This window comes from Phyllobates terribilis, unplaced genomic scaffold (genome assembly GCF_046119375.1).
Source record: "Phyllobates terribilis strain yellow unplaced genomic scaffold, ASM4611937v1 Scaffold_1__5_contigs__length_1240528914, whole genome shotgun sequence".
Lineage (NCBI taxonomy): Eukaryota > Metazoa > Chordata > Amphibia > Anura > Dendrobatidae > Phyllobates > Phyllobates terribilis.
The window spans coordinates 451,916,093-451,936,762 of record NW_027362761.1 but is presented as its reverse complement, the minus strand read 5'-3'; the positions used below and the strand labels follow the sequence as shown (position 1 = coordinate 451,936,762).

Here is a 20,670-nt window from a genome sequence, read left to right as displayed (position 1 = left end):
TGACATAACAAATCAGAAGAACTATGCTACATTTCTAATTGGATCTATTTGCTATTATTATTATTATTACACCTACTACATAGTGGGATAGGATCTTGGAGACGAGAATACCCCTTTAGAGGTCTCTTATCCATACAATTAATACCTAAATATATGTCTACACTAAATTGGGTTAACTTGAATTCCTCTTCAATTTTGTATTGTTGTGCTGTCTAGTTACATATCCATGTGCGTGATTAACCACACGTTTCAGGAAATGTTGCCTTTGGCTATACAGCTTGGATATGGGGCCCTCTAGTGTTTCTCTCGGTGGCAATAATTGCACATTCTTCTACATTGATTTCACTCTGGCTCTGGGCTGTCAGATAAGGACGAGTCACTCAGAAATTATACACTCTTGATCAATCAGGGGATCACTGTTATCTCAATGTCGCATATATGAAAGTGCATATATAATGTCATTAGTCTTCACATGATAGTCTTCAGGTGGGTTGATATGTACTCAAGGATCCCACAAAAGTACCATTTTCTGATCATCATATGGGCAAAGTATTTCTCTCCAAGTTAAAGGGGATGCTCATTAGCATATAAATGAGTATTATGTGCCAAGAGAAGCATTTGCTATCTGCTTAAGAAAAGTATTCCGTCTACAGCGCAGTGTAACAGATGACATCACAGAATTTATTTGTAAAGTATTTAAAAAAAAAAAATCACATTCTGGATAATGAGCTGTGAACTTTAGTTCTCATTTACATTAAGTAAGTTCCCTGAAGTGCAGGTTCACCTTTAGTATACCTACATGAATGAATCAGGGAATTGCTTAAAGGGAAACTATCATCATGAATTTTCTTACAATTTTTGCCAATTTTTTTCTTTTACATATCACAGTCTGTATTAAAAATAAAAATAGAAATCTTGCAATTTTCACACTGGGGCTTTTTAGACTATAACTTCATGCTTTTTTCAGGAAACAACATTAGTCACATGTACATAGTCATAATAGTCAGATCCCAACCCTATCTTTTGCATTTAAATGTCTAATGATCCTGTGCAAAGGTGACTGAAGGGCTGAGGAGCAGGGTCACCTATTGTGATTGGGGGATCTGGTGTTCTCAACTGTGTATAGATTATATGGAGCCTGCTGAAAGGACAGGAACTATGGCCCCGATTCATCAAGATTGGCGTAAACATCGCTGGTCTTGATGAGAGGTGTGTTGGAGTCAGACGCTCCTGTTTCATGAACTGGCATATTCCTTTTAATGAATCAGGGTTGACTGACAAGTGTTGTGCACCTCCATGTGCCTCACCACAAATCTTACTCCAGTCAAGGAATGAAAAATAATTCTGACCCAAACATACCAATAGAGCATATATGGCAGTGCAGGCTATGTGCAGTTCAGTATTATGAAGTCATACAAGCATACCGTATACATGGGGAATTACATTCTCTGTGCCACCGGGCAAGAATTTTAAAGTGAACCTGAAATCTGATACATGCTGCACATCCGTGGGCAGCATATATCAGGCACTGGCTGTATGATCTCAACTAAATACATTTGACTCGGAAATGCTGCACTGTAGACTAGTCGGACAGGCGTGTCCCCGGCGGTATCTCCCCACCCGCTGCCCTGGCTTTACAGGTCTCTGCCTAAGTGCGTGTATAGAGAGGGAGAGAGAGAGCGAGGAATAGGAAGATGGAGGGGGAGAGGGGTAGAGAGAGGGAGAGAGAGAGAGAGAGACTGCTAGCCCTTACTACGACCATTTTACAGCACCAAAGTTCAGGTCCCCATTGACTTCTATGGGGTTCAAGTTCGGGTACATTTCTGGTACACAAAACCAAACTTTAGATTACAGTTTGGTCGAACCAGACGAACCCGAACATCCATGGGTCCGCTCATCCCTAATGTTGACAACCCCTTAAAAAAAGAAAATCTTAAACTTAACTTAAAAAACTTTTCTAAGTATTAAATATGCTTTGCTGCTCTATTTTTTAATTTTTCATTATTGAATACCCTTCCCTGCATATACCGCATCTGCATTGTAATACTTTCGGAACCCTAGAGGTTGCCACTGGGAGACATCAGCATTATGTGCACTGTATGGCATCAAACTTATTAAACTAGGTGCACACAATTTGATTTATTGGCACAAATTCAAAAATATTTATTTTTTCTCTCTGCTGCCTTTTTTCTGCCTTTTTAGAGTAAAAAGCCACAAAATCCTTTCAATAAGTTTTAAAATGTTGTACATTAGTCTTTAAAAAAATAATAATAATTTAGATAGCTATTAGACTCCACAACAGCAATGGAAAACACTTGCACAAAAGTTTTTGAAACTTTTGAAAGTTGCAAATGATAAATAAGCTAAAAGATCTGGATAATCAAAACTACACCTATAGTGCTTAACAAACATGAAAAAAAAAGAATGTAACTAAGAAAGGTTAACTTTAAAAAAGTCAGAAATTAAATAATGAATAAAATGCAAATTAAAACTATTAGGCTACGTTCCCACGATGAGTATTTGGTGAGTGTTTGATGCAGATTTAAAAAAAAAAATGCAAGTAACCCATTTTACTTAATGGGTGTAGAAAATCTGTGACATTAAAAACTCACCAAAAGCTCAGTGTGGGAATATAGCCTAAGAACCATTTTTACTCCAGAAAAAAAGGGCAAAGATACCGATGAATCGGCCCCTACATGCTTCAGTATTAGCAGTGATCTGCGTTATTCATCCCAGTGGTCCTTCCGATAACATTACACTGTTAGCCCCCATTGTCTCTGTGATTTTTACCATACAAGCACATTGTAAGTTTATGCAATTGTAGGCAAACATCCAGCCATTACTTAATAATCTCTAAAGTCCGTGCTGAGCCCACTATTAATGCATTGTACTTTATGGAGGACAGATGGCCAAACTGATGTAGATATTTTATTTATTGTCTTGTGTTTTGTAGTTCATTACAGAAGAGAATTAAAACTTTTAATAGTAGGCTCTGATATTCATAGAATAAAATAGCGATCTGCTGATGCGGCTTAGCACTATGAGAATACGGCGCCTCTGTTTGGTTCATTTGCAATTACAGCTAATTAGAAAGTGGCCTACCTGTTGCTACGGCTGCTCTAATGTGCAGGCCACGCTCTGAGATAAATATACACTGAGCAAATGTTCTGCCAATGCAACAACACTGATCAATCATAAGCAATGTGTTTTAATTAGAATAGCAGCTCTTCATATGCCGCACAGCAGGCCGTCAGTGGAGGCACACTGCCCTCTAGTGGGCACATTTATCACGCATCACCTCTAGATTTAGGGTTCAAAAGTAAGAAAAAGTATCACTTCTGGCTGCTAAACAAGTACATTATATAGTTTAAAAAAAATAATTCCTTCCTCCTTCTAAGAAGTTTACTAATTCATCTTTACTAAGTTTCTAATCAGCCATATAAGAGAGAGTGAGTGAGAATGGTGAAAGATTCTGACATAAAGAATATACACATATTTGCATTAAATAAACATCATGTCATCATTGTGATTGTATGATGACTTACCCAGTCATGATTTGTGGTGACAAAAAGAACCACTGACAATAAGCTGATTATATGGTGCCCCATGCCAGCGGACCCTAGTGATCAACCCTAACCTTTAGAAAAATTTGGCAACGAATGTTCACTGTAGCGCCACCACATGGGAAAAGAAGATTACACTGTTCCCACTGAAATCAAAGCATACAATATTGTCTCAAGAGACAGAGTTAAAATTTTTAGTCATTTTGGCTAAAACTTGAACACCCTAAATAGGCAACCCCTCAAGTTAGATTTCTCTTAAATGATATTACAAAATTGATTTTCTTAAATTAGTTGTCTCAACTTTTTAAATGGGTAAAATTGCAAAGTGCTTGTAAAAACAAGCAACTTTGTAATATGCCTCTTAGTAAAAATCCTCTTGGTTCTCAAGAATAGAGGGATTTTTAATTTTATAGCGTACAGCTCATCGCCTAAGTTACCGGCCCACCCTGAGTGCTTAGAGTTTCAGGGGACCTTAACTTTGGTACTGGAAGAAAAACTCTCCAATTTGAGAAAACTCCTTTAAGATCATCCCCCTAATACATTTTATGGTCAATATGATGGCAATTCAAACTCAAGTATATTATAAATGTATACATTTATATGGAAATTCCAGTATATAAAGTTATTTAGGTATCTGTTCCTTATGTAGCAGGAGTGTTCTGATGATTCCAATTCAGGCTGGTTAATAAGCGGATGCCGACTAAAGGGTTGCCTATGGCTTAACAGAAACCCTGTGGGGAAGGAAGATCTTCCAGTTTTCCTGCTACGTTATTATAGCATGCTTGCTACTAATAATAATATTAATCATACTATAGAACTATAGTAGAAATGCTATGGCGTGGTAATATGGAAATGTTATGGCTCTATCAGACCATGATCTAATATCCAGCAAAGGAGGTGACGTATTATGTTACATTACAATAGGTGGCCTAGAGCAATAAAAACAAAAATTGCAGAATGGGAAAAATGTAGCCCATTGTTTTTAACTCAGTTTTACGTCTTCCCCGATTTGCATATATTACCCCCACCCCCCAAAGAATGCCCCTCCATTCTCTATTTACCCTCCAGTTGCCTTGAAAACATCCTGCGGTGGTTGTATTGCTCCTCTTTGATTATTTGTAGAGAGATGATGTCACAGACAGAGGTGGAACTTTCTATATCATAGTGCATTGAGATCACACCAGCAATGTGCTTCTGTGCTGTTAACTAACAGGAGCGATGTACTGCAGTATGGGGCTGAAAGGAATGATATTACAGTATGGGGCTGTAAATAAATATATATATATATATATATCCATATATATATAGAGGACTGAGAGAATGATATACTGCAGGATGGGGCTGTATTTAAAAGGGGATAAAACATGTCATGTACTGGAAGATGGGGCTATGTATAAAGAGGCTGAGAGGAGTGATATACTGTTGTATGGAGCTGTGTATAGAAGGGGTCTAAAAGGTGTGATATTGTGCAGGATGGAGCTGCTTAAAGAGGCTGAGATGAGTAATATACTGCAGGATGGGGCTGTATACAGACTGGCTAAAAGGAGTGATATACTGCAGGATGGGGCTGAATACAGAAGGGGCAGAAAGCTGTGATATACTGCAGGATGGGGTTGTATATAGAGGGGCAGAGGTGTGATATACTGAAGGATTGGGCTATGTATAGAGGGGTTAAGAGGAGTAAAAAACTGCATGATGGGACTATATTTAGAGGGACTGACAGGAGTAATACTGCAGGATGAAGCCACATATTGGTGGCTGGGAGGAGTGATATCATGGACCTGTATATAGAGAGACTAATAGGAGCTGAACTATATGTTTCCTGCTGCTGAAAAAGTGATGTGAAACTCCAAGTGCTGCTATGTTGATGCATATGACAAAAGAAAATCATTTGCCATATGCATCTACAGAGCAGCATTTGCAGTTTCACATCACTGATCTGTTAGCAGTAGACAACAAAAACAACTCTCCACTGCCTAGTAATTACAAGCTCCTTTGTGGAGGAGTGCAGGAGAGTTCTCCTCTGCTAGGCTCTAGGTGGGTACATCAGCGCATAAGGGAAGGAGTGGTCTGTAGCCCTGAGATGCTAGTACTGCTGGGAAATGTAGTTTTACCAGATAAGAATAGGACTGATTATTACGCTATGTGAAGCTGAATGCACCAAGGGACAGATTGAGATGAGAAATCATAAAAAGAGTACATGAAACTTTATGTTGTGCTTAGTCTGTATATGAACATTAACTATGCATCTGCTGTGCTTTGTGAAAAATAATATGATTATGGGAATAACCCTTTAAGAGTCATGTGAGGCTGTGCCTTTACTTAAAACATTTTGTCCTACAATGCTGACTGTTGAGAGGCTTTGTTGGCACATCATAGAAGTTGCCCTTGCCATTATGACTACAATACAAGTAAAGGCTTCATTTCTAAAGACTGAATCATAACATTTTCCGCCATCCATGCTCTTTATACACAAGCCCCTGATCATTTCATCAAAAGTTTTCTAGCCCTAGTATAAAATAGACTAAAATTCTCAGAAATCCGACCCTTTCCCAATTCACAGACCGGGGAACTGTATTGTAGCAAACTTCACTTTCCTGTAAAGGACTGAAGCAGATCCATTATAATAGAGAGAAAGCAATTGTAAAAAGCAAACAGTGAGATGAATGTAGTGCGCGCAGCACCCCAGCACTCTAATGCAGGGGAAGAGAGCAAGATTGATAAAGGCAGAAAAAGAGACAGGACATATAGGTCAATGTTTGCCGCTTGCTGGTGCCAAAGAAGATTTTAATGACACTTATTTTAATGGAAGCGATCTCTTGTGCGGCTGAAGCTGGAATCAGTCTATTGAACAGGGGCACGCTGGCAATGTACGAGAGCGCAGTAAAGTAGGGAATACATCTTGTTTTTCAAGTGGAGCAAAATGCCAGTCAAGTCTCTAATTGTCATAACTATACCAAGGGTGCTTTGTAAAAGCAATTTCTGAATACCAAATCCAGTTAGATTAGTCTCCCCTTCATATTTCATGTTCAATGTTCCTCTAAGTAAAATATGCACTTTCCTTCTCTCATTCGGTTATGAGCGCAACGTAAAAGGCAAGGGCGCACTTTTTTTTTTTCCTTTTTGATAATGCACATCTTAAACTTTTCATTAAACAACCACATTTAAATTCTACCTTTTTCTGCACTCTGACATTTTTGTCTGGCATTTTCATTAATTTTTGCGACATACATAAATGTAGCTGAAATGTTAACTGATCAATACTTTGTCTCTCTCATGTAGCACTAGAACACCATTCCCAGAGGAACACACAGCGGTACAGAAATTAAATGTGTAAAATATCAAATGTTAATGTTAAACACAGCAGCACTTAGAACGACTGAAAAGGCTAAAACAATTCCAAATGGACAGATGGTACCACAAATTATCTACAATCACTTTTAAAGATTAAAGTTTGTCCCGTAGAATAATTCATTGACGCTTGCTTAAGTGTGTCCTTTCACTGATGGCTCGCTTGTCCAATTATTTTTTGCGCTCGTTACAGTGAGAAATGAAAGCAATAGAGGAAAAGGGAAAAGAGCAAAGAAACAAGACATGGGAACGATGCTATGCAACTCCTAAAACTAGATTTCCTGATGTTAAGTGAAAGCAGATGTAGCAGAGGCGACTCGGTTGAGTTGAACAATCAAATAGCTTTACAGTTTCAAGACACACAGGGCCTTTGCAATGCTTAATAAAAAAAGGTAAATCAACAGTCCCACTTACAGTTAGATGCAAATATGTAAAAAAAAAAAAATTTTTAAGTATTTAAATTTCTTATTTGTTGCAGTAAGCAGAAAAAAAAACGTTTTTTATTACTATATCAGAAATTTCAAAAAGTTAATTCATAGAAAAATTTTATCCATTTCATCTATCTACCGTAAATTAAAAATTCTTTCTGCAGCTTGTGCACTGGTATATTGCAAACCCTTATCAGATAAATGGGAATGATGCAGAAATGTCCACAATAAACACACCCTTAGCAATAAGATTTTACCAGCAATTGCAAAATATGTTAAGATTTAAGATAATGCAGCAGGTTTTCATGTCAGTCCTATGTAAAACCACAGATAAAATGTTTGAAACAATGCAGAAAAAAAAAGATCATTTTGAAATATTTTAAATAACATATTCATCTCTGCCAAATCATTATACAGGTTATTTACATCAATTCCAATACAAATTATTAAACATCATTGTAATTTTAAATGCACGACTGTAATCCAGTGTAACAACCTGTCAATTCTCACTGATGCATCAAAAGACACAGCATGGCGCTCCTGCCGGGATCACTGAGGACGAACCTTCCTGCGGTTCATCATTCAGAATATAGGTAAGCTCCACAACACCAGCTCTGTTTCTGCAAATTACATTTCATATATTACTAGAATTTTTATTTTTATTTGGGTTTATTCCTGATATCGATAAATGTCTACAATGCATTAATTATCTATTAAAAGTATAATACAATAGATGGCAGCACATGTACACCACAGTATATAAACAGCCTATAAACCTCATCAATTATTTAGAGTGTAATATAAGTTTATCTTTAAGTGCAGCTTAGCAAATGCCTGGGTATACTGAATGTGGCAGGCGTATGTATAGATGTAACCATAGGTGAGGAGAAGGGATGCAGAAAGGAAGAAAGGACCAAACACCTGTGTCCTCCTCTCTCCCACTATTCACACACTGGTTCACACAATTCTAAAAGCAGAAGATATATATATATATATATATATATATATATATATATATAAGAGCTTCATATATATATAAGGCTGCAAATAAAAATCCTGCTATTCCAATATATATATGTGTACACACATATATATATTTGTTTATACTATATATCAGCATATATGTGTGTACTATGTATATGTATATAGAGAACGAACAAGATCTATGCCTGTCTGTGTATATACAGTGATGGCCGAATGTGTTGGCATCCTTGAAATTGTCCCAGAAAATTAAGTATTTCTTCAAGACAATTATTGCAATTACACATGTTTGTTATACACATGTTTATTTCCTTTGTTTTTATTAGAACAACATAAAAACACAGGGGAAAAAAAGGCAAATTGGATATAATTTCACACAAACCTCCAAAAATGTGCCGGATAAAATGGTTGGCACCCTCAACTTAATATTTGGTTGCATACCCTTTGGAATAAATAACTGCAATCAATCTCTTCCTATAACCATTAACAAGCTTCTTACACCTCTCTACTGGAATTTTGGACCACTCTTCGGTTGCAAACTGCTCCAGGTCTCTCATATTTGAAGGCGCCTTGTCCCAACACTTATTACAAAATCTCTCCACAGGTGTTCAATGGAATTTAGATCCAAACTCATTGCTGCTACTTCAGAACTCTCCAGTGCTTTGTTTCCATCCATTTCTGGGTGCATTTTGAAGTATGTTTGGGGTCATTGTCTTGCTGGAGGACCCATGACTTAGGAAGCAAGTCATGCTTTCTGATACTGGACACTACATTGCAGACTGAAAATCCTTTGGCAATCTTCAGATTTCATGATGCCTTGCACTCAGTCAAGGCACCCAGTACCAGAGGCAGCAAAACAACCCCAAACATCTTTGAACCTCCACCATATTTGACTGTAGGTACTGTGTTCTTTTCTTTGCAGGCCTTATTACATTTTTGGTAAACAGTAGAATGATGTGGTTTATCAAAAAGCTCGATCTTGGTCTAATCTGTCCACAAGATGCTTTCCCAGAAGGATTTTGGCTTACTCACGTACATCTTGGCAAACTGGGTTGTAAACTTCTTGATTATCTTGCGCACCGTGGAAAAATGAACATCACGATCTCTGGAGATGGACTTGTACCCTTGAGATTGTTGCTATTCTTCAACAATTTTTGTTCTCAAGTCCTCAGACAGCTCTCTTCTCCTCTTTCTGTTGTCCATGCTTAGTGTGGCACACACAGACACATAATGCAAAGATTGAGTCAACTTCTCCCCTTTTTATCTATTTTTATATATATATCACCTGTATGGCACAATTCATTGTGATATCATGATGTGGCATCTGTGATTTTACATAGGACTGCTGGTCATACTATTGGAGGAGGCTTTGAAGGTGGGACCACAGAACAGGCCTATAGAATTAAATAAAATTAAGCTCTGCTACATCTGTAGTTTTTTAAAAATGTATAGCTCACATATCTAAGACTAGGAGAGACTTTATTTCTGCAATATTTCTGGAAGGAATAATGTCAGACATATTAACATTTTCAAAAATACATAAGAATGTGAAGGTTTTTTCTTTAAATATTTCTGTATTTTAATATACGTTATTTAAAAAGTAACTACTTCAAATACAGTTGAAACCAGAAGTTTACATACACTATATAAAAAGACACATATTCATGTTTTTCTCAATATCTGACATGAAATCATAATAAACCTTTCCCGTTTTAGGTCAATTAGGATTACCATAATTTTTAATACTTGCCAAATGCCAGAATAGTGAGAGAGAGAGAATGTTTTAAGGCATTTTTATTACTTCCTGCAAAGTCAAAAGTTTACCTACACTGAGATTACTATGCCTTTAAACAATTCTGGACTGCCCATATGATGATATCATGTGTTTGGAAGCTTCTTGTTTTTTGGCAACATCTGAGTTAATTAGAGACACACCTGTGGATGTATTTTAATGCACACCTGAAACACACTGCTTCTTTGTGTAGCATCTTGGGAAAGTCTAAAAAAATCAGCCAAGATATCAGGAAGAGAATTGTGGACTTGCACAAGTCTGGCTCATCCTTGGGTACAATTTCAAGATACCTGAAGGTGCCTCGTTCATCTGTACAAACAATTATACGCAAGTACAAAGATGGGAATGTCCAGCCATCATACCGCTCAGGAAGGAGACGGGTTCTGTGTCCCAGAGATGAACGTGCTTTGATCTGACATGTGCATATCAACAAAAGGACAAAAGCAAAAGACCTTGTGAAGATGATGGCGGAAGCTGGTAAGATTGTGTCAATATCCACAGTAAAACGAGTACTGTAACAACATGGGATGAAAGGCCACTCTGCCAGGAAGAAGCCATTACTCCAAAACAAACATAAAAAAGCCAGATTAATTATGCAAATGCACACAGGAACAAAGACCTTAATTTTTGGAGACATGTCCTGTGGTCTGATGAAACTAAAAATGAACTTTTTGGGCATAATGACCATCATTACATTTGGAGGAAAAAGGGAGATGCTTGGAAGCCTAAGAACACCATCCCAACTGTGAAACACGGCGGTGGCAGCATCATGTTGTACGGTTGTTATTCTGCAGGAGGGACTGGTGCACTTCACAAAATAGATGACATCATGAGAAAAGAAAATTATGTGGCAATACTGAAGCAACATCTCAAGACATCAGTCAGGAAGTTAAAGCTTGGGCGGAAATGGGGCTTCCAAATGGACAATGACCCGAAGCATACTGCCAAAATGGTAACAATGTGGCTTAAGGATAACAAAGTCAATGTTTTGAAGTGGCCATCACAAAGCCCTGAACTCAGTCCTATTGAAAATTTATGGGCAAAGCTGAAAAGGCAGGTGTGAGCAAGGCGACCTACAAACCTGGATCAGTTACACCAGTTTAGCCAGAAGGAATGGGCCCAAATTCCGACCAACTATTGTGAGAAGCTTGTGGAAGGATATCCCAAATGTTTGACCCAAGTCATTCAGTTTAAGGGCAATGGGACCAAATACTAATGAAATGTGTGTAAACGTTTGACTTTGCAGTAAGTAATAAAAATGCCTTAAAACATTCTCTCTCATTATTCTGGCATTTGGCAAATATTAAAAATTATGGTAATCCTAATTGTTCTAAAATGGGAAAGGTTTATTATGATTTCATGTCAGATATTGAGAAAAACATGCATATGTGTCTTTTTATATAGTGTATGTAAACTTCTGGTTTCAACTGTAGTCGACTGAGGCAATAAGAATAAGAACCAGTTTGCGAGATCATATTACAGGGTCCGTGCCGCGGATTCACTGCAAGGGTTAAAATCTTGAGGTTCCTAATCAGCTGTTTAGTACTGTATACCTTCTTCTACAGACAGAGGTGAGGAGCACGTACCTACAGCACCACCGCCATGCATAAAAGATATCACATAAATTATAAACTACATTTTCTCATTAAAACTTAGTCTCACGTTATTTTCTTCAGTGCGTACCCAGAGATGACCTTTACCTGCTGCCAGTGAGGACCTGGCATAAGGTACATTATACGCATATGGCACTGATGTTCAATTTCTTCTCTTCAAATTAATTATGATTCTAACAATGTTCCAAGTGAAGGGAAGCCCCATCAGGCATATAGAGATTAAACTTCATTTTTTCAAATACCAAACCAAACCATATTACCTTAAAATGTCCTTGCACGCCGGCTAAGTAAAACATTAAAGCAACAGTGCCTCCCAAATAGGGGCGACATAGAAGACGTCCTCTGCGGTCATTTTAATATTTATAATAATGACAGATTTAATGCCAGGTAACTGATAAAAAAGATTAAATAGCGGCTCTGTCGTAAATGCTCACAGATTTAACTTTTGCCTTTAATATTTAGGTCGGTAAAATACATAAGTGAGATTTCATTTATCTTAAAGTGACACAGATAAAAAGCAGATTATATACAACAAAGTCATGATAATCCTTCTTATAAACAGCAATTCTAAAAACGAGAAATACAGCGGTCAGAAAAAAGTAGATAATGGATAGGCAGATAGGTAGGTAGATAAATGTAGATTAATGTAGAGGAAGAACAAAAGAAAAATGATATATTCACATCGACTTAGACAGAATTCTACTTCTTGTTAACTATCTACCGTATCTGAGTAGATAGATACTCTACACATGGGGTAAAGACGTTTCAGCTCTATCTCTCTATCTATTGCATCTATCTATCTATTATCTATTCTATTTATCTACTGCATCTATTGTATCTATCTATCTATCTATTGTATCTATTGTATCTATCAATCTATTATCTATTCTATCTATTATCTATCTATCTATTGTATCTATCTATCTTTCTATCTTATCTGAGTAGATAGATACTCTACCCATGGAGTAAAGACGTTTGAGTTCCATCTATCTATCTACTGCCGCTATCTATCTATTATCTATCTATTCTATCTATCTATTGTATCTACTCTACCTATGGAGTAAAGGCATTTTTTTAATCTCTAAACACAATAATAAGCCTTCCTCTAGGTTCAGTATTGTGTTTGGAACTGAAGCACCTTTTTTACTTTATGGGTGAATAAAAAGTATTTTTTTCCGTTTGAATGGCATTGAAGTGATGCCTTTTTTTCTTCCTTCTTTGGATAACTGGTTAAATGCCCTGGGGCTTGCACCTACATCTTTTTTTATAACTGCTCCTCTAATTCTATCTATCTATCTATCTTTCTACAGTATCTATCTATCTACAGTATCTATCTATCTACAGTATCTATCTATCCCTAAATACATTATCTATCTACTTAAATCTATTTATCTACCTTTATCCAAAGTATTTATCTATCTATATACAGTATCTATCCATGTATATATATATATCTAATATTTATTTAAATTATCCATCTATCTCTATCTATAATATATATACAGTATCTATCTATCTACAGTATCTAGCTATATTATCATCTATACATCTATATCATCTACGTATCTATCTATATATCTATCTGTCTATATATCTATCTATGTATCTATCTATCTATCTATCTATCTACGTATCTATCGATCTATCTATCTATCTATCTATCTATCTATCTACGTATCTATCTATATATCTATCTATCTATCTATCTATCTATCTATCTATCTATCTATCTATCTATCTACCTATCATAGCTAAAAATACAATGCTTGTTACTCCATTCCAAACTTCTCAGACGGACTAACAGAAAGGTGGAAGTTTATGTTCTGTTCATCCGCTTTGAGGGACTGGGAATTAAAGGATGAGTAATTGTGGACTCTCCTCATTAATTGTTGTGCACCGAGTTGGCGAGATGACATTTATAACTTACATTCCTTTTAGAAAACAGAACGGATGAGATAATTATGTAAGACAGGAGAGGATTATCATACCAAGAAAGCAGCAAGACTCCTTTGGGGTGAGTCCCAATCAAAGCAACTGTTAATATAGTAGGCTGCATTGATGAGCACCATGACACAACGCTTCATGCGGATAAAGTTCCTCAGCAGTAACTGTGAGAAAGATGAAAAGATGAAAATATTATCAGAACAATTAAGTCTCAGAGTGACCTGGAAGGTTGACAGCTACTTCTAGACAATCATGCTTAAAAGACGTGTTGTAAAGGGAGATCTTGAAAAGGTTCAACACAGGGATCAGTCTAAATCAATAGAGAAAAAATAACTAAGCTGAAATTACACACTGCGCCCTGGAATGGGAGCGAACATCCAATTAACTGTTTATGGCATAAATTAGACAAAGCTAAGTGGGAAAACATCATTATTTTGCTGCTGGAAGCAATGCTAACTGATCATGGCAAAATCAGAGCCATAGGTTACAAGACACGACATGGAGGCCAGTAGCCCGGGAATCACATTCATTAGACTTTTAAGTCTAAACTGCAAATTCCAGTATTGGAAATTGATAATTTTTGCAGCAATAGAGAAAAGGGTTTATGCCTTATGATTTAGTTAGCGGTCACAATGATTATTTTTGGATCTGTGTGGTCAGCTACTAGTGTACAGCACTAACTGGTCCTAAGATCACAGCACCATTCATCACCATTGTACAGCGTTGTTTTAGGCTTGGGAGGGCTCTTTGGTGGTTAATATAGAAGCTACTGTATGGCTTTAGAGTGTAGAGATTAGTGGGCAGCTAGGACCACCACAAAGCGGTCAGATGGAAGGAACCAAAGCAAAAAAACATGTTCCTGTGCACACTGTAATATGAAGGTGCAGGGGTGAGACAAGTAACTACAGGGTCCAGTAGTAAATCTAAAAATTAGGCCCAACTCCTTGATGGCGAGGTTCAATGCTGTGTTCAGGACTAGTTATGAGCGAGTATGTTCGTTTAACCCTTTCGGCGAGTATGCTCGGGCGAGTACCGAGTATCTTCAGCGTACTAGGTGATATGTTTGAATCACTCCCGTGTGCATGATTTGCGACTGTTTGACAGCTTTAATACATGTGAGGAATGCTTGTTTCATACACGCCGAAAGGTTTAAACTATTCAGGATATGAAAAGCATCATTGGTGCATCAGCATGTCATCCATTTTTTTGTATGCAAAAAAAATAAATAAATAAAAGAACAGGGAATTTTCCCAAGCTTCTCTAGCAAACTGTCAGTGAAAAATGAACAGCACACGGATCATGTTTTGTTTCCCTGACTCGTTCACTTGAATGGTCAAGTTCTGTCTGCAAAAAGGACTGGAATGGGACATGAATTGTTTTTTTATGTGAACCATCGTTCAGCAAGAAAATGTGAATGGCCCAATAGAATATAATGTGCCAGTGTGGAGCGAGTGAAAATAACACGGACATCTGAATAATGCACACAGTGATGCCACAGCACAAGCATAATGTCACAGTGCACATAATAAACAATGTGATATCAGTATAAGAAGAATGCACACAGTGATATGACAGTGTATAACATTGGATACCACTAACAATTCTCCATCTTGTCCTTCCATGATCTATATTCATGAAAAAACTTCAATTCAAGAAAGAGGAACCATAGGAGGGCACACAAAGTGTCTACGGGTCATTAGGGTATCTCATTTTACCATACATCCCAACCATCCAGGACTCAGTTGTCCTGTCCCAAATTTGGGGACCTGTCCAGGGAGTTTGGGGATATGTACTCAGGATACAGATACAGGGGAATATAACGGTGGAGCAGAGAGCTGACAGCTCCTTTCTCCGCTGTTCAGTTTATGTAAAGACTGAAGGTCCTGCCAGGACCTTTGGGTCATGTGACAAGGCAGAACTGGAGCAAGACACCGGCAAGGTGTGTGTGTGTTTATGTAGCAGAGTTATGTGTGTGTTTATGTAGCAGAGCTGTGAAGATGTTGATATCACAGAGTTGTGTGTGTTGATGTAACAAAGTTTTGTGTTGGCTGATGTAACAAAGCTGTGTGTGGGGGACATCAGACTGTTTGGGGGGATGTAATTTGGGAATATTATACTGTGTGTGGCGGACACTGTGGGGCCTTATACTGTGTGTGGGGAATGTAGTGTGTGGGGGCATCAGACTTTATGTGAGGAATGCAATGTACTGTAGGAGCATCATACTCTATGGGGGCACTATTCAATGTGTGAAGGGCACTGAAAGTGGTACCAGACTGAGTGAGGACACTAATGGGCTTCACTAGGAGCAAAATTTCTGTAAAGGACTAAAATAAAAATTGCACTGCAGTGTGTGTCCCTCTTTCTTTTCACCTAAGTTTGGGAGGTACGGTTTAGTTCTGTCGAACTGCAGCCTGACAGTGTTCATACCAGGTTGTATACAGCTTCCAGAAGCCTGTTAGCAAACATCAGCACAAGATCTGGAAACCATTTCTATGAAAAGCTCTGATACTACATGTTGAAAGCAATGCAGAACATTTCTGTACAGGTAGAGACTTAGGTATGTCATTTTCTAAGGCTCTAGCAAGCTTAATTTAATAAGCATGGTTCGCATATATTATTACCATTTAAATAGTATTAAAAAATACAGTGAACAGGATTTTTGTGGCAGTTGCCCATTAGCTATAAGATCAGGGCTTTTAAAACATCCACTTTTGTTTTTTGTTTACAAAAGTTTTAACACTTCCCCACAGTTTCCCTGTTTCTAGAATGCCTTGTAAATGTTGCCTCTGACATCTTCTGGCCATATTCAGTACTGCAATAGAAATCTGTTTCAAAATCAGTAGATTTTACTCTCATTTGACCCACTATCAACTTTACTCAATCTTGCATTTGCTGTTAGTGAATGGAAACAAATTCAAAGATTGCATTTGAGATATTTACAAAGTAATGTATTTAGGTTACGTTATGTATCTACAGCGTTCTAACCATGTAGCTGAGATGTTAGCTACAGCAACTAATGAGTTTTAACACTATTTTCATTGGACCCAATATATTGCCCATGCAAGTCTATATTACTGACCTAATGGTTTATCCGCTAAACTCATTGTTGCATTTGCCATATGATACTAACAAGTCACTGAAAAGTTTTTTATCGACATATTTTGGTATTGTAGTTAGATTTGTGAAGAACTGACTTTCCACCCATCCATACTTTCTTTTAAATATGGAGAGATATGAAACCTATGATAAGACATGACCAACTCGGATAGGTTAGGGTTTGATAGTGGGACACCTCTGAGTGGGCCCATTTCATATTCTAGACAGAGGTGGTTCTTCACTGAGATGAATGGGAGTTACAGAAGCCCTATGTTTGACATCCTTCTCCCAGACTGTCCGAATACACTTTTATAAAAATCGATCGATCAAAAAAGACACCTTTAAAAGGATTCTGTCACCAGATTTTTGCTATGTAATCTGAGAGGAGCATGATCTAGGGAATGAGACCCTGATTCCAGCGATGTGTCACTTACTGATCTAAATGTTGTCATTTTGATACAATCAATGTTTTCTCTACTGCTAATCTAGCAGTGCTCAAAATGCTGAACCCTCTATAACCCCGCCTAAATCACTGATTGGCTGCTTTCTGTGTACACTGTACATTGACAGAAATCAGTGGTGAGGGCATGGTTTTACAGAGCAGCAGGACTAGGTGGCACGAGGCAGCTAGCCCTGTAGTGGGAATCTCCTGCTGATAAAACACTGATTTTATTGAAACAGTAACACACAGCTTAGTAAGTGACACATCACTTGAATCAGGCTCTCAGCCCCTACATCATACTGCTCTCAGATTTCATAGTAAAAACCTTCTCCTAGATAAAATTTAAAGGGGCTCATCATGACAAACCATTTGAATATGCCCGGATACTGTAGGGCATGAAAAAAGATTCCGGAGCCCATATGTAATAGTCGCCATGTAATGCTACGTTTCCTCTGTAGCAGCCTTTAAAAGGGAAATGTCTTGCTGGTCATGGTGTCAACAGAAAAAAAATCAGCTGCTTGCTGAACCTGTGATGATCAGTTGATCGCTGCCAACCTTTCTTAAAGTTTGAGAAAAAGTTTGTGTGTAAGTTTCCCTTGAAGGTCTACACCTGACAATCATTTCCTGCCAGTTAGGAAATCCAAATGCCACACAAGCAAATGTGACATAAACAAGTATAGGACAAAACAATTTATGAGTCCTATACCTACACATTGTACCTGCCCACGTAATACACCAACTTATAGATCAATGGGGCTTTTTAACTATGGACATTAGAAAGACATTCCTCTTCATATTCAGCTATAACTTATGTATTTTTACCAAATCTTATTAATTCCTCAATATAATTGACTTCTGCTTCCAATTTCCAACTCTATTCTGCGTAGGAGGAACATGGCTTAAATTGATTTGCAAAAGATTGCTGTCCATCACGTTCTCAGCGGGTGCAAACCATGGAACACCTTGCTCGGGGCTGATTTGCAAAGTTGCTTCCTTCCACCCTGTTGGCTCTCTTAATTGCCAGGGTTCAAGGACGGGAATGAGTGAGATGTGACAGTTCTGGGACAAATACAAATTCTTTTATAACCCCTTGTGTGCCACAACGTCAAGGGCTATTCTAGTAGTGCAAAATGATTGGACGTGTATGCCAGCTCATAATTGGCTACATATAATAATGTTTGAATACTCAACTAACGACCTCAATAATTTCCATATAGTGCTGATACATTGAGAGCAGGTCAAGTAGATGGTAATTTTTAATATTTAGAATACAGAAAAGAAATACACAGGATAAATATACTGTTATTGCTAAGAATTTTAGGAATATTGAAATGGCATATATATATATATATATAAATATATATATAGGGCCTGATTGATTGTTGTATTTGTGCCATTTTTTTGTCTAGTTTTTTTGCATTTTTAATTTCGCCTAATTTTTCTTTCAATTTGCCATTTTTTAAAGTTTATTTTATGTGTGTTTGCCCGTGTGTTTATTTTTAAATTTTCATCAAAGATTTCAAATTTCCGCAAGTTATTGGCTAATTCATCAATTGTGACTTTTTAACACCTTCGCCCCAATGCCTGTTTTCACACTCCTGACCAGGCCTAGCTTTACAATTCTGTCACTTTTTGTGGTAATAAATCTGGAACGCTTCAACGAATCCCACTGATTATGAGATTGTTTTTTTCGTGACACCTTGTAATTTATGTTAGTTGCAAATTTAGGTTGAAATTTTTGGCGTTTATTTGTGAAAATATGAGAATTTTGGCAAAAATTTTGAAAATGTAGTTTTCAAACTTTAAATTTTTATATCCTTAAATCATGCCGCACAAAATTCTTGCTAAATAACATTACCCATACGTCTACTTTACATCAGCATCATTTTTGAAACAAACTTTTAACTCTCCTAACAAAAAAATGTATATCAGCAATTTCTCATTTTTCCAACAAAATTTACAAAACCATTTTTTTTAGGGACCACATTAGGTTTGAAGTGACTTTGGGGGCCTATATGACAGAAAATACCCAAAAGTGGCAAAATTTAAAAAACTTCACCCCTAAAAGTGCTCAAAACCGCATTCAATAAATGTATTAACCCTTTAGGTGCTTCACAGGAATTAAAGCAATGTGGTAGGGAAATGAACATTTTAATTTTTCCCACAAAAATGTTCATTTAGCCCCAAATTTTGTATTTTTACAAGGGTAACAAAGGAAAATGAACCATACAATTTATTGTGAATTTTTCCCTGTTTGGGTGCATGGCAGGACTCAAAAGGGAAGACGCGCCACTTGACTTTTGGAGCCAAAATTGGCGGGAATAGATAGCGGACACCATGTCACGTTTGCAGAATCCTTAATGTGCTTAGACAGTGGAAACCCCCAACAATAGACCCCATTTTGGAAACTACACCCCTCAAAGAATTTTCCTAGACATATGGTGAGCACCTTCAGGTGCTTCACAGAATTTTATAATGTTGAGCTCTGACAATGAAAAAATTACACAGGAGAAAATGGACCATACAATTTGTTGTGCAATTTCTCCTGAGTATACTGACACCCCATATGTGGAGGAAAACTACTGTTTGGGCACACGGCAAGGCTCAGAAGGGAATGAGCGCCAATTGAATTCTGGAGCGCAATTTTCTCTGGAACAGATTGCTGATGCCATGTCACATTTGAAGAGCCCCTGACATGCCAAAACAGCAGAAACCACCACAAGTGACCCCATTTTGGAAACTACACCTCTGGAGGAATTCATATAGTGTTGCAGTGAGCATTTTCAATCCTCAGACGATTCACAGAATTGTATAATATTGGGCTGAGTTAACGCCCCAGGCCATCACCCCCGGTTCAGTGAGGGCTCCGGCGGTGAGCCCGCACTGAACCGGGCACATGTCAGCTGAGTATTACAGCTGACATGTGCCCGCAACAGCCGCGGGTGGACTCGCGATCCACCCGCGGCTGTTAACATGTTAAATGCCGCTGTCAATCTCTGACAGCGGCATTTAACATCACCGCGCCGGAAGCGTGGCATTAGCCCCACCCAACGGTCACGTGATCGCGGGTCACCGATGGGTGTTCATGACAACCCTGGGTCTGCAGCAGACTCCAGTGGTTGTCATGTAAGGATTACTATGAGCACCACCTAGTGGTCGGCGCTCATAGTACAGGAGCATTTCTGCTACATAGAGGTGATCTGCTCATCACCTCTATGTAGCAGAGGCGATCAGACAGTTGCTGCTTCTAGTCTCCTATGTTTTTAAAGATATAAAAAAAATAAAAAATTATAAAAGTTTAAATCACCCCCCTTTTGCCCCATTCAAAATAAAATAATAAAAAATAAACCCCACATTCACATATTTGGTATGGCCGCGTTCAGAATCGCCCAATCTATCAATATAAAAAAAAATTGATCTGATCGGTAAACGGCGTAACGAGAAAAAAATTCCAAACGCC

At 37.7% G+C, this 20,670-nt stretch overlaps 1 protein-coding gene across 8 annotated transcripts in view; it reads right to left on the bottom strand.

Moving 5' to 3' along the window:
* MCTP1 (multiple C2 and transmembrane domain containing 1) overlaps positions 1 to 20,670 on the bottom strand; it is a 1,157,412-nt gene that overhangs the window by 421,660 nt on the left and 715,082 nt on the right. For all 8 annotated transcript variants that reach the window (XM_073678366.1, XM_073678374.1, XM_073678380.1 and 5 more), the window contains one exon: positions 13,717 to 13,836. In XM_073678366.1, the coding sequence (XP_073534467.1) occupies positions 13,717 to 13,836 (120 nt within the window). The remainder of the gene's footprint in view (positions 1 to 13,716; positions 13,837 to 20,670) is intronic.